General features: G+C 50.0%; 1 protein-coding gene across 7 annotated transcripts in view; it reads left to right on the top strand.

Annotated features, from left to right (window-relative positions):
- GRIP2 (glutamate receptor interacting protein 2) overlaps window positions 1-13,064 on the top strand; it is a 105,451-nt gene that overhangs the window by 81,489 nt on the left and 10,898 nt on the right. For all 7 annotated transcript variants that reach the window (XM_066244925.1, XM_066244923.1, XM_066244921.1 and 4 more), the window contains exons 11-19: window positions 233-382; window positions 3,715-3,901; window positions 4,367-4,512; window positions 5,186-5,266; window positions 8,334-8,400; window positions 8,505-8,650; window positions 9,695-9,839; window positions 11,928-12,067; window positions 12,642-12,821. In XM_066244925.1, the coding sequence (XP_066101022.1) occupies window positions 233-382; window positions 3,715-3,901; window positions 4,367-4,512; window positions 5,186-5,266; window positions 8,334-8,400; window positions 8,505-8,650; window positions 9,695-9,839; window positions 11,928-12,067; window positions 12,642-12,821 (1,242 nt within the window). The remainder of the gene's footprint in view (window positions 1-232; window positions 383-3,714; window positions 3,902-4,366; window positions 4,513-5,185; window positions 5,267-8,333; window positions 8,401-8,504; window positions 8,651-9,694; window positions 9,840-11,927; window positions 12,068-12,641; window positions 12,822-13,064) is intronic.

Below are 13,064 nucleotides of genomic sequence, written 5' to 3'. Positions count from 1 at the left end.
GGATGAGAAGATCCCCTGTCCTGGCAGCTGGGTTTCACCAGGTCTGTGAAAACCCTGCAGTCTTTGAGGCCCAGAGTGGGAGAGACTTGTCTGAGGTCACACAGCAAGTGGTTAAGGGGGTGGGGGAAGGCTTCCCTGTGTCTCCCTGTGGTAGGTGGCTTCCTGGCACCCACCGTGCAGTAAGGTGGACGGCCCTGCTGGGGTTCACGGGGCTGTGCTCTCATCTCCCCAGCCTTGTCCTCAACTCCATTTTCCTCGCCGATCATGAACCACACCTTTCCCTGCACCAACCCCAGCACCCTTCCCCGCGGATCCCAGCCCATGAGCCCCCGGACCACGATGGGGCGGAGGAGGCAGCGAAGAAGGGAACACAAGAGCTCATGTAAGCCGTGGTCTCTTCCCTCCCCTCTGGGCTGCTTGTGTGCCGGAAAGAGAGGTTTACCAAAGGGTGTTTACCAAAGGGTGGGGAGTATTTGGGCAGGGCCCTGGGTGTGTGTGGGGGGGAGGTTAAATAGCATGAGGGAACACCAGGCTGCCATGGATGGTTGGGCAGGTTGTATACTGCACAAGGACACTTCTGAGGGATACCAGTTACTTTGTACATTTTAGTCCTCTATTTTTGTCATGTAAAATTCCTAGTAGGTGGTACAACGTGTCTTCAGGACAGCATGCCTTTTCAGACTTGCATGAACTTCTCACAGTAATTCTATTTCACTTGTCTTTTATTTGCTCCTTTCTGATATATTCTAGTGTGTGGTATAACTGTGACTTTATCACCTGACACTTAAAAAATTTCCCCTAAGACAAAGACACACCAGCCCAAGACTAGCCATCTAGAATGTAATCATTTTTATTTTTACTATATATTCAGGGTAGGGCAAAAGTAGATTTATAGTTGCTCATATGAAAAATAATCCAATAATGAAAAAATAATAAAAGAATAAACTCAGTGTTTTGCATACTCACTACTATAAACCTACTTTGCCCTACCCTGTATATTTCTAGTTACCTTTTGATTATAGACTTTTCTCTTTATTTATAAAGGTATTTAAATATATTTTTTTCCGTTGAGAAAGAGAGAGAGGAAGGGAGGTGAGGGATAAGACAGGGAGAGAGAGAGAATCATCAACTCATTTCACTTAGTTATTTCATTTAGTTCTGCACTCATTGGTTGCTTCTTGTATGTGCCCTGCCTGGAGATCAAACCTGTGACCTCAGTGCACCAGGATGATGCTCTGTCCATTGAGCCACCTGGCCAGGGCCAAAAGAGTAAATAAATAGACAGACAATAGCCAATGAAAATGTAGGAGCCATGTAGAAGTAGCAAAAGTCACAAGAATGCCCAGAATTTTAAAATCTTTCCTGGGAAAAGTCTTTCCTTTGTTGATGTGGAATAGGGGTCGGGAACCTTTGACTCACGAGCCAGATGTGGCTCTTTTGATGGCTGCATCTGGCTTGCAGACAAATCTTTAATAAAAAAAATAATAACATTAAAAATATAAAACATTCTCATGTATTACAATCCATTCATTTTCTATCGCTCATGTTCATGGTTGTGGGTGGCTGGAGCCAATCACAGTTGTCCTCTGGGACAACACCAAATTTTTATTGGATAATGCCTAAGGTACATGGGTCGTTGTATGGTTCTCACAGAATTACATTTTAAAATATGTGGCGTTCATGGCTCTCTCAGCCAAAAAGGTTCCCGACCCCTGATGTAGAAGGTGTACCCAGCCTCCTGCCATGTGAGTAGCAGAGGCCTCCAGGAAGGATGGAGGGTCAAACTGGGCCATTGAACCAGGCGAAGGAAAAGGCAAGTATAAGACACCTGGCACTTGAAAGGAGCTAAATATGATTATGAGCTTTCTGGCAGCCAAGGTGAAGAGGAAAACATTTCAAAGCCATCTGAGAAATAAAACGCACCTTTCCCAAACACCTTTGTCAACCAGCAAAACTAAGGCTGTGAAAAGATTTAGAAATACGGTATATAGGAAGGAGCATGTGGAAGCTGGGGGCTTTGGGGACCCTTACCTATCCTCTTCCTAAAATGAATGACTATAAAGTTATTGTTATTATTGATGATAATGGCAATTAATTAATTATTTAAGTGACATTTTTTGAACACCTCTGTACCAGGTACCATTCTTATCATTAGGGATGTAGTAGTAAAAAAATAATAAATATAAATATAATAGCACAATATACCTAGCAACATGATAGGCTATGCATATTATAATGTGTAATATGAAATATAACAAAATGGTTTAAAGATATAACTTTGTAATTAGTAATATAATGAAATATGAAAATAAATTTTATTTAATAAACTATATCCAATATCCACATTTAAAATTTAAAAAGGATTTTCAATTATAGTTGACATTCAATGTTGTATTGGTTTCAGGTATACAGCATAGTAGTTAGACATTTATACGATCCTCCGAATAAGTCTAGTACCCTGTGACATCGTGCACAGTTATTACCATATTATTAACTAGATTCCCTATGCTGTACTTTACATCCCAAGACTATTTTGTAACTACCAATTTGTACTGCTTAATCCCTTTCCAATATCCATATTAATAATACAGTTATGTATAAGGTTATCATAGGACCCAGAAATTCTACCTCTAGGCATTTGTCCAAGAGAAATGAAGACATATGTCACATCCACCCAAAAACTTATTCATGGATATTCATATCAGCATTATTCATTTTAGCCAAAAGGTAGAAACAATTCAGATGTCCATTAACAGATGAGTGGATGAACAAATGTGGCATATTCGTACAATGGGATATTCAGCCTTAAAAAGGCGGTAAAGGAGTAAAATTTTGATATATATTGTAATATGAATGAACCTTGAAAACATTATGCTAGGCAAAAGAAGCCAGACACAAAAGATCACATATTACAGGATTCCATTGATATGAAATGTCCAGAATAGAAAAATCTATAGAAAAGCAAATAGGGCCTGACCGGTGGTGGTGCAGTGGATAAGGAGTCAACCTGGAATGCCGAGGTCACTGGCTCAAAACCCCAGCTTGCCTGGTCAAGACACAAATGGGAGTTGATGCTTCCCGCTTTTCTCTCTCTCTCTCTCTCTCTCTCTCTCTCTCTCTCTCTCTCTCTCTCTTTCCCCACTTTCTAAAAATGAATAAATAAAATCTTTTTTTAAAAAAAGTAAATAGGACTGGGAGAGACGGAAGGATTTGGGCTATAGCTCAAAGGAAATGAGGGTTTCTTTTTCAGGTAATGAAAATGTTCTAAACTTGATTATGGGAATGGTTGTACAACTTCGTGAATCTACTAAAAAGCATTGAATTGTATACTTTAAATTGGTGAAACTATGGTAGGTGAATTGTATCTCAAAAAAAAACTGTTACCAAAAATAATATAATATATAGCATTATAACATAGATAACATAATATAGCATATGACATAATATCGCTACTCTTTTATAACATGACAATCCCAGCAGTGGTCTTCCTTTATCCTTGCCACAGCCCTGCCAAGTGGGAATCATGACTCCATTTCACAAATGAGGAAACTGAGGCTCAGAATGGGCCATGACTTGGCTGGCATCAGGGTGAAACAGAACTCCCGCTCCCTTGCCCTTCTGACTCTAGGTCCTTGGGCCCAGGGGTGGGTTGGCCCCCACAGGAAGGCCTGACTGGACCAGTCCCACTGAGTGCCATGCCCACCCACCCCACAGTGTCGCTGGCCTCCAGCACAGTGGGGCCAGGCGGGCAGATCGTGCACACAGAGACCACGGAAGTTGTGCTCTGCGGTGACCCCCTCAGCGGCTTCGGCCTCCAGCTCCAGGGCGGCATCTTCGCCACGGAGACCCTGTCCTCCCCGCCCCTTGTGCGCTTCATTGAGCCTGACAGCCCAGCAGAGAGGTGAGCCTACTGCCCCCTCCCCACTGGGCCTGCTGCTCTCTGATGGGAGCTCACGGGCGGGCAGCCGGGGAAACTTAGTTACCAAAACTGGCTTCACGAATTCTCTCACTTAATCATCACATTTAACTCCATCACCAGCCCGTTTATTGACGAGGAAACTGAGGCACAGAGAAGCTGATTCACTTTCCCAGATCAGGAGTAACCCAGGACTTGAACCTCTTTCCATCTGAGGTCAAAGTCCTCTACATATACATCTAATAAGGCACAGCATCATTCCCATTAGACAGACAGAAAAACTGAGGCCCAGCAAAGTGAAACCCTTAGCCAGAGCCAGGTGGTAAATGGCCTGAGGATCTCCAGCTGGTACAGGACAGAGCTGACTCACACCCCTGCACAGTGTTTCTGTCTCCCAATGGAGTTGTGACGGTGATGGAACTTCTCTCTGCTGGGCGGGCTGGGGTTCAGGTGTGGGCTGCTGCAGGTGGGGGACCGTGTCCTGTCCATCAATGGCATTGCCACCGAGGATGGGACAATGGAGGAAGCCAACCAGCTGCTGCGGGATGCTGCGCTGGCCCACAAGGTCGTGCTGGAGATTGAGTTTGATGTTGCAGGTGAGTGAATGCCCCTCACCTCCTCCTCACACTTTGGAACCCTGCACTCTGTCCTCTATTCGCTCTTGCCTCGGGCCAAGGTGCATGTCTGAGCACTAAGCGTGGGAGGCAGGAAGCAAGGCAGAGGCACGGGCACCTCTCCGGAGGAAGGAATTCCGCACACCAGTGTCAGGGTTGAAGAGGGATTTTGTACCGGAACTTGGGTTAGAATTCTGGTCCTGGCATTGGGACAATCTGTGACCTTGGACAGGACACTTCCCCCGCCTCGCCCTCAGCTTCCCCAACTATTAAATATGGAATCCTTTCACTTCAGGGGATCTTGCTTGGGTTAGATGAGATAGACCATGTGAAAACACCCAGCTAAAACACCCTGGCATACAAATGGGTGCTCAGGAAATTGTCGCTGGATCCAAACTGTGTTGGGTTTGGCTAGGGGAAGGCCCAGCTGGCAGTTAAGAGGTCTGGGTTCCAGTCTCAGACGCCACTCTGACTGGGGGGTGGGAGGACTGGTTGTCTTGAACCAGTCTGTCAGCTCCCATGCCTCAGTTCTCTCATTGGTCAGGTGTAAGAAGCAGGATGGGGTTGGGACAGTGACTTTTTGGGGTCTTTCCTGGCTGGACCAGAATGGGTGAGGGGCTGGGTCTCACATGGGTCCACATCTGTTTGTACCCAGAGTCAATCATCCCGAGTAGCGGCACCTTCCACGTGAAGCTGCCTAAGAGGCGTGGTGTGGAGCTGGGCATCACCATCAGCTGTGAGTCCCCTGCCCACCACACTGCCCCCTCTGTACTGTCCCTGCCTGACCCTGGGGGCAGAGAGAGCCCATTTGCTGAGAGAAAGACTATACCACCCAGCCCAGGGGGAAGGCTCCCAGTGGGAGGACTGGCTGACGGGTTCCCTGAGCCCTGCCCTGCCCAGATCTGTGCTCAAGCAAGACCAGAGCTGCTCAGAGCCTTGGTTTCCTGTTCTGCACAATGGGAGTTTCCAGGCCCTTCGGGTCTCCCGGGGGGGTGAACAGTTTGTCAGGTGCCAAACTCACAGGCCAGGTTGGGCTTTCTGTCTCCCTCTGTGTACCCAGGGTCCGGAAAAGGCCCAGGACACAGTAAGTGCTTAATTCACATTGGCCAAAAGAATGAGAGAGAGGCCCACAGAAGGAAAGACAAAGTGGGCAGCACAGCAAAGCACATCCAGAATCCTGCCAGGGTTCCCAAGCTGAAGTACTCAGGGCCCACGATGCCTTTTGTGATCTTCTCTCTGTGACCTGACATTGCCTCCTGCCATCTGCCTCGGTCACACTCCTCCAGCCACTGCGAGCCTCCTGGCTGTTCCCTGAACGGGCTATATTCCTTCCAGCCTAGGACCTTTGCACTGGCTCTGTCCTCTGCCCTCTTCCCTGCCCCCTTCAGGTCTTTGCTCACAGTCACCTTGGCAAGGCATCCCTACCACCTGATTTAAAATTGCACTGCCCTCTGCACGGTCTCTGCGCTTCTTCATTTTTCTCCCCAACACGCTTTATTGTCTGACAAACCACTTTAAAATTGTGTTGATTATTTGTGACCCACCCCACTAAATTGGTAGCTCCAGGTCGAGGATCTTATCTTTTTCATTCACTGCTCTTTTCCTCCCTGGCACATAGTAGGGACTCAGTAAATGTTTATTTAGTGAATGAAAAATTATAGGATGAATCGATGAGGAGAGAGAAGGAGGCTGACTAGGGCCTGGGAGTCCCAAGTCTGGCTCAGCCCTACTCTGTCCTGGGGACCCTAAGGGGAAAGATGTTGGGGTGAGGAGACTGGAGACCCCCCCCACCTGGCCACAGCATCACCATCCCCACTGCCCTGCTGAGGCGGCCTCTTGGCAGCTGTTCACTCTGGCCAGAGCAGCACATACATTGGTGAGCTGACTGCAGGTCGGACAAGGGATGGTGGGCCCCCATTCCCCAAGGACCGCCTCTGAGGACTGGTGGCCAGCACTGCAGTCCCTGTTGGAATGATCCTCAGCCCCCACCTGGGCTTTGTGGAAGGGGAGCTGTCTAGAAGGGCTGCTGCTGCGGCTCCTCCCTGCCCTAGGTTCTGCGGTTGATGGAGGTAGGAGTGTTAGCCATCTAGGAGGGGAGAAGCTGCTTCCAGCCCAGGGACCTCTGGGCAGGGCCACCTGGTGTGACCGCACAGGTACATGACACAAACTACTCAGACAAGAAGTTGCATGCAGGAGGTTTACTGAGAAGGCCTCTTGAGATCAACATCAGTGAGCAGCAAGGGCCACAGGGGTGGGCACAGAGGGAAGTTGAGCTACAGTGCAGTAGCAATAGAGGCTCAGCCAAGTTCACCAGAGAGCTTTCAGCTGGGAGGCCTTGGAAGTCGTCAGAGCTGAGGCTGGGAGACAGGCCTTTGCATCACCTTGTGGAGCAGTCCTTTGATGTAGGCTGCACCCAGGAGGGGCATTACCTTGAGCGAGGCTGCTCCTTTGGCCAAAGGCAGTAACCAGAATGGGATCCTGCTGTGAGCTGTCAGCAGCCAACACTCCCTGCAGCTCTGAGAGGAAGAACTCCATTGAGGAAGAATCCCCCAGTTTTGGGTTTTGGCCCTGTGCCAGGTGCTGGGGACACAGACACCTGCCAGACAAGACCCTCAAGGAGCTCACAGTTTGTTGGGGGATGAGCAGAGAAATAAACAGCCTGACCAGGTGGTGGTGCAGTGGATAGAGCGTTGGCCTGGGATGCTGAGGTCCCCGGTTTGAAACCCTAAGGTTGCCAGCTTGAGCGCGGGCTCACCAGCCTGAGTGCAGGGTCGTTTGAGTGTGGGATCATAGACATGACCCCGTGGTGGTTGGCTTGAGCCCAAGGTTGCTGGTTTGAGCACGGGGTCACTGGCTCTGCCTGAGCCCCTTGATCAAGGCACATATAAGAAGCAATCAAGGAACAACTAAGATGATGCATCTATGAGTTGATGCTTCTCATCTCTCTCCTCCCTCAGTATCTCCCTTCCTCTCTCTCCCTCTCTTGATAAAAAAGAAAAAGAAAATTCTGATGATTTCTAAAAAAATAAAATTAAATTAAAATTCTAAAATAATTTGTATTATTCCTAATACTTTAAAAATAATACAGTAAATTGTGAATTTCCATTACCCCACTTAAGAAATAGAACATGGCCTGACCAGGCAGTGGCACAGTGGATAGAGTGTAGGACTGGGACGCAGAGGACCCAGGTTTGAAACCCCAAGGTTGCCAGCTTGAGTGCAGGCTCACCCGGCTTGAGTACAGGGTCGCTGGCTTGAGTGTGGAATTACAGACATGACCCCATGGTCGCTGGCTTAAGCCCAAGGTTGCTGGCTTGAGCAAGGGGCCACTTGGTCTGCTGTAGCCCCCCGGTCAAGGCACATATGAGAAAGCAATTGAACAACTGAGGTGCTGCAACAAAGAATTGATGCTTTTCATCTCTCTCCCTTCCTGTCTGTCTTTCCCTCTCTCTGTCTCTGTCACACATACACACGCGCACACACACACACACACACACACACATACACACACACACACACACACAGAAAAATGGCTGATGTGGGTTGAGTACCTACTATGTGTTAGGAGCCTGCATTATCTAGTTTAATCTCAGAACATCCCTATGAGTTTTGTGGCATCACCCCCATTTTGCAGAGGGAAAACTAAGGCACAGAGAATCGAGCTGATTTGCTCACAGCCTTCCAACCAGGCAGTAGTGGGAGCAGGACTTGTAGCCTAAGTCCATGCCCCAATCCTGGGTCCTACCCCTACCACCTGAGACTGAAACCATCAAAGGTCAGAGTCGTGGCTTCTCTTCCTCCAGCGGCCAGCAGGAAGCGAGGGGAGCCCCTGACCATCTCTGACATCAAGAAAGGCAGTGTGGCACACAGGTAAGGGTGCCCCTGGGCCCGGGGTGGGGTGAGTAGGCAGTGGGGGTGGGTAGTGCACTAGTGTGTGCTAGGCTCCATCCTGTTACCTATCCCTGCTCATGCAGGACAGGCACCCTCGAGCCGGGAGACAAGCTACTGGCCATCGACAATATCCGCCTGGACAACTGTGCCATGGAGGACGCCGTGCAGATCCTGCGGCAGTGTGAGGACCTGGTGAAGCTGAAGGTCCGGAAGGACGAGGACAACTCCGGTAGGGCCCCGCCTTGCCCTGCCACCTCTCGGGCCCCGCCTTGCCCTGCCACCCCTCGAGATCCACCTTGCCCTGCCACCCCTCGAGATCCACCTTGCCCTGCCACCCCTTGGGCCCCGCCTTGCCCTGCCACCCCTCGGGCCCCACCTTGCCCTGCTACCTCTCGAGGTCCACCTTCCAGACCAGTGGGTACCCAGCTTGCAATTTGGGGTCCCCTCTGGCCAAGGAGGGATGGTGGTGAGTGCCACCTGAGGGCTGGCTGGTGGAGATGGACAGATTCAGGGAGGGGCAGCACCATAGAATTCTTGCTGTCCCTTGGGTCGGGGCCCTCTAGGACCCTTGTGAGGTCCGTGGTGGGGTTAAGTCACTGCCTGGATCCCCCACGCCCTGCATAAAGCCTAGCAGAGGAGATCCACAAGGAGTAACTGTGAGCAGATGAGTGGGTGGGGCGTGAATGAAGGACCGGATGCACCACAGCGTGGGTGGGCGTGTGAATGAATAGGCAAACACCGCAAACTCCGGCACATCTGAGGCCAGACAGGTGACAGAAATGAATGAAGTGACAGAAGATAAGGAAAACGATACAGATTGGGATGTAAAAAGGAGTGAGGACTGTGGCCACTGGAGGGTAAAATCTCTTATCCAGAGGGGCAGTCGCCAACTCCTACCCTGGGAAAGAGGGTCGCTACTGGGCCTTTTTTTTTTTTTTTAAAGAAAAGTTGGAAATCTGTTTTCTCTTATCACCACCATTATTGTTGTTATTTTGTGTGATGTGTGAAATCTACATTTTAAAATGTTTGTTCCACAGTTCTTTCTTTTTCTAAATGGTGTTTGGGTGGGGAAAAAAACATTCTAGAGGCAGGAGATGGCCTCAGGGTCCCCAGGTTGCACCCTCTGAAGCCACAGCACGAGGGAACGTGTGAATTAATGGATGAATGGATGGACGAGTATGAGGAAGTGTACCCGGGTTTCAGGGGGCTGGAGTGCCCAGCTCCTGGATACCACCCCGCGGGACCCTGCCCCTGATCGGTGTCATCCTTGCAGATGAGCAGGAGACCACAGGTGCCATCAGCTACACAGTGGAGCTGAAACGCTACGGGGGCCCCCTGGGCATCACTATCTCGGGCACAGAGGAGCCTTTTGACCCCATTGTCATCTCGGGCCTCACCAAGCGTGGTCTGGCTGAGAGGTGAGCCAGGGCTTTGTAGGGACACACAGGGTGGGCCAGGGATCCTCCTGGAGCAGAAGCTGAACTTTGGAATTAGCTAAACTGGATTCTGACCTTTGTCTCAACATCTATGCTTTGGGGACATCAGCATGTCCCTTCCTTCTCTGGCCTCATTTCCGCAGAAGCAGGCCAGCGCCCTATAGACCTCCCAGCCCCACATCAGTGCTGGGGGAATGTGTGCTAATCCCTCTGCTCCCTCTCTGCCTGGAAACTCCACCCTTTCTGGAAAATCAGCACTGTGAGCCTTTGTGAACAACTGCCGTGCCTGTATAGTATAAGAGCGGTGTCTGGTACCTGGGCCCCAGCACCTGGGTCCTGGCAGCCTGGGGCTTTTCCTGGCACATTGGGGTCTTGCCTCCTGCTGTCCTCTTTTTTGGAAAGTGTCCCCAAAGCTGTGGCAGCTGGGGAGCTGTGAAAAGAGAGAGTATCCCAGGTTCCTTGACTGCTTGGGGAAGCAGGTAGATCTGGGGCCCAGCAGTGGAAGGGACCCCACAGGATTCACAGAGAGGTCATCCTAGTGTGGGTGAGAGGGAGCGTTCTCCCCTCAGCTGTGCAGAGAGCCTCCAGCTCTGAGAGAAGCCCACTGTGAAAGGAGAGCCTGACCAGGCTGGAAAGGCAGGATGGGTCCCTGGAGGACACAATGCAGAAGGGCTACATGGTGGTAGGGTGTAGCAGTATGGGAAGGACTCGGGCTGAGTCTCCGCAGGGCAGCTCGCTCTGAGTGTCCCTGCTCCTCTGGCGCCCCCTGCTGGTCACCTTGCAGACTGCAGAGGACAGTGTGGATCGTTCTGACTTCACAGGTCACTCCCACATTTACTGGATACCTTACTGTGTGCCAGCCTGTTCTGATCCCCCCGCCAGGATGCAACAGACAATTCAATTCTCCCTGATTTTTTCGGTTGATCTAGCGTGGCTGTCCAACTGCAACATAATGCGAGCCATCAATTTATTTATAAACTATCTAGAGCCACATCAGAAAAGTAAAAAAAAGGAAAAAACCACACACACACACACACACAAAACCATAAATAAAATGAATCAAATATTCCAGCATGCAATCAATATAAAAATTATTAACAACATATTTTATATTCTCTTTTTCATACTATATCTTCAGAAGCTGGTGTATTTTACACTTTCAGCAACTCTCAGTTCAGACCAGCACATTTCAGGGGCCCAGTAGCCATACGTGACCAATAGCACAGTTCTGACCTCCCTCGCTGAGTCTGCCGTTCCCTGACCCACTCACCCCCAACCCCAGGCCCTAGGGAAGCTTGCTGGGCAGAGCCGGAGATAGAGGACTCCGGGCCGGACCCTCTGTGAGCTCCCACCTGGGGCAACATCTACATTTGGCCAATCCTCCGCCTCTTTCTCCCTTACCTGGGTTAAGTGCATTCTCAGCAGATGCTGCAACTTCTCTCCCCACCCTCAGGCCTGGCTGCTCCTCAAAACCACCTTCCCTAGCCTCAGTCCCATGGATTTAATTGTTCAGGGGTGGGGTCAGGCATCTGCATTTTTAAAATAGTTTCTTAGGTCATTCTAATAGCATCTAGTTAGAAAACCACTGGGCCCTGGGGATTATGTTCATTCTGTAAGTGGGGAACTAGGGCCCAGAGAGAGGGACTAGCTATCCACATATTTCTGCTGGAGGGAAACATGAATCTATCTACCCATTCTTCCATCATAATTCAATAAAATAAGTATTATCACTCTCAATTTCCTGATGAAGGAAAAGAGGGAAGTTAAAAAACTAGCCCAAGATCTTGTAGCTAGAATTTGGCAGCTAGTTTGTGGGATTCAAACCACGCCTAAAACTCATGCTTGACACTAGTTCCCGAACCTAACTTTAGATTCTAGACTTTATACTTCTATTAATGCAACTCAAGATCGCACTTGCTTCCTTTATTTTATTTATTTATTTTTTTGGCATCTGGGTTTAACTGACTGAGTCAGCCAGTCTTGTGCCTTGGGGTTCCTTGTTTGCTGGGGGCAGACCCCACTCAGAAGCCCTGACTAACTCCCGTCCTCTGCCCTGTGCCTCCTCCCTAGGACTGGCGCTATCCACGTTGGGGACCGGATCTTGGCCATCAACAACGTTAGCCTCAAGGGCCGGCCACTGAGTGAGGCCATCCACCTCCTGCAGGTGGCTGGCGAGACCGTCACACTGAAGATCAAGAAGCAGCTAGACCGTGAGCCTCACCTTACACTTGGGGCCATTCAGCCCGTTTAGGAAGGGAGATCCTTCTGTGTCTCAGTGCCAGGCTTTGTGTGCCCCATCTCACAGAATCCTTGCTAACCCCATGGAAGCGGGTATCGGCCTGAGACAGCTGAGGAGAAAGATTCAGAGAGGGGAGTGATGAGCCCAAAGTCACACAGCTGTTGTGGGGCAGAGCCTGGGTCTGAACCCTTCATCACCATCTGCCTCTTAACGCTGCTTGTTATACCTTGTAGTCACAACTTGTGCATTCCTCAGCTTACCCTGAATTTGTACCACCTGGCCTTGGCAGGGAGGCCACCATGTTGCTCACCATGTGACCTGGGCATGTTGTTCAGTATCTCCAAGCCTCAGTGTTCATGTCTGTGAAATGGGTTTGTTTATTAGTGTGTCACTTCCCACATGTCAGATTACCCAGCAATAGGCTGGGAGGCTCAATATCTGTGCATTCTCAAGCAGGACTCAAATGGGGAAACTGAGGTTTGCTGAGCATCTCTGTGACTCCAAGGTCAGAGACCAGTGGCAGTGATACCCCCTTTTCCTTTTAGGCCCGCTCCGACCCTGCAAGTCAGGCAGCTTCAGTGAGCCCAGCGACGTGGATGAGGACCCGCCAGAGGCACTGAAAGGCGGACTGCTGGCAGCCCGGTTCTCACCTGCTGTGCCCAGTGTGGACAGCGCTGTGGAGTCCTGGGACAGCTCAGCCACCGAGAGTGGCTTTGGGGGCCCAGGTAACAGCTAGGAGCCCTTGGACAAGCAACATACTCTCTGTGGGTCTCCCCAAACAGGCCTTGGCAGGGTTGTTTCCTCTGCCTCGTTCTCCTTACTCCTTCTCTCCTGTCTGCATCCTTTAGGGACACTTTCCTTGAAGGAAAACCTGATTGGGCCCCATTAGACATTCCCAGGGCCCCTCACTCCTCAGAGCACGGACCACAGGCCTTCACACATCTTTTCATTGGCATCCACAGCACCCA

Source organism: Saccopteryx bilineata, chromosome 10 (assembly GCF_036850765.1).
Source record: "Saccopteryx bilineata isolate mSacBil1 chromosome 10, mSacBil1_pri_phased_curated, whole genome shotgun sequence".
NCBI classification, from domain to species: Eukaryota; Metazoa; Chordata; class Mammalia; order Chiroptera; family Emballonuridae; genus Saccopteryx; species Saccopteryx bilineata.
This window is presented reverse-complemented; position numbering and strand designations above follow the sequence as displayed.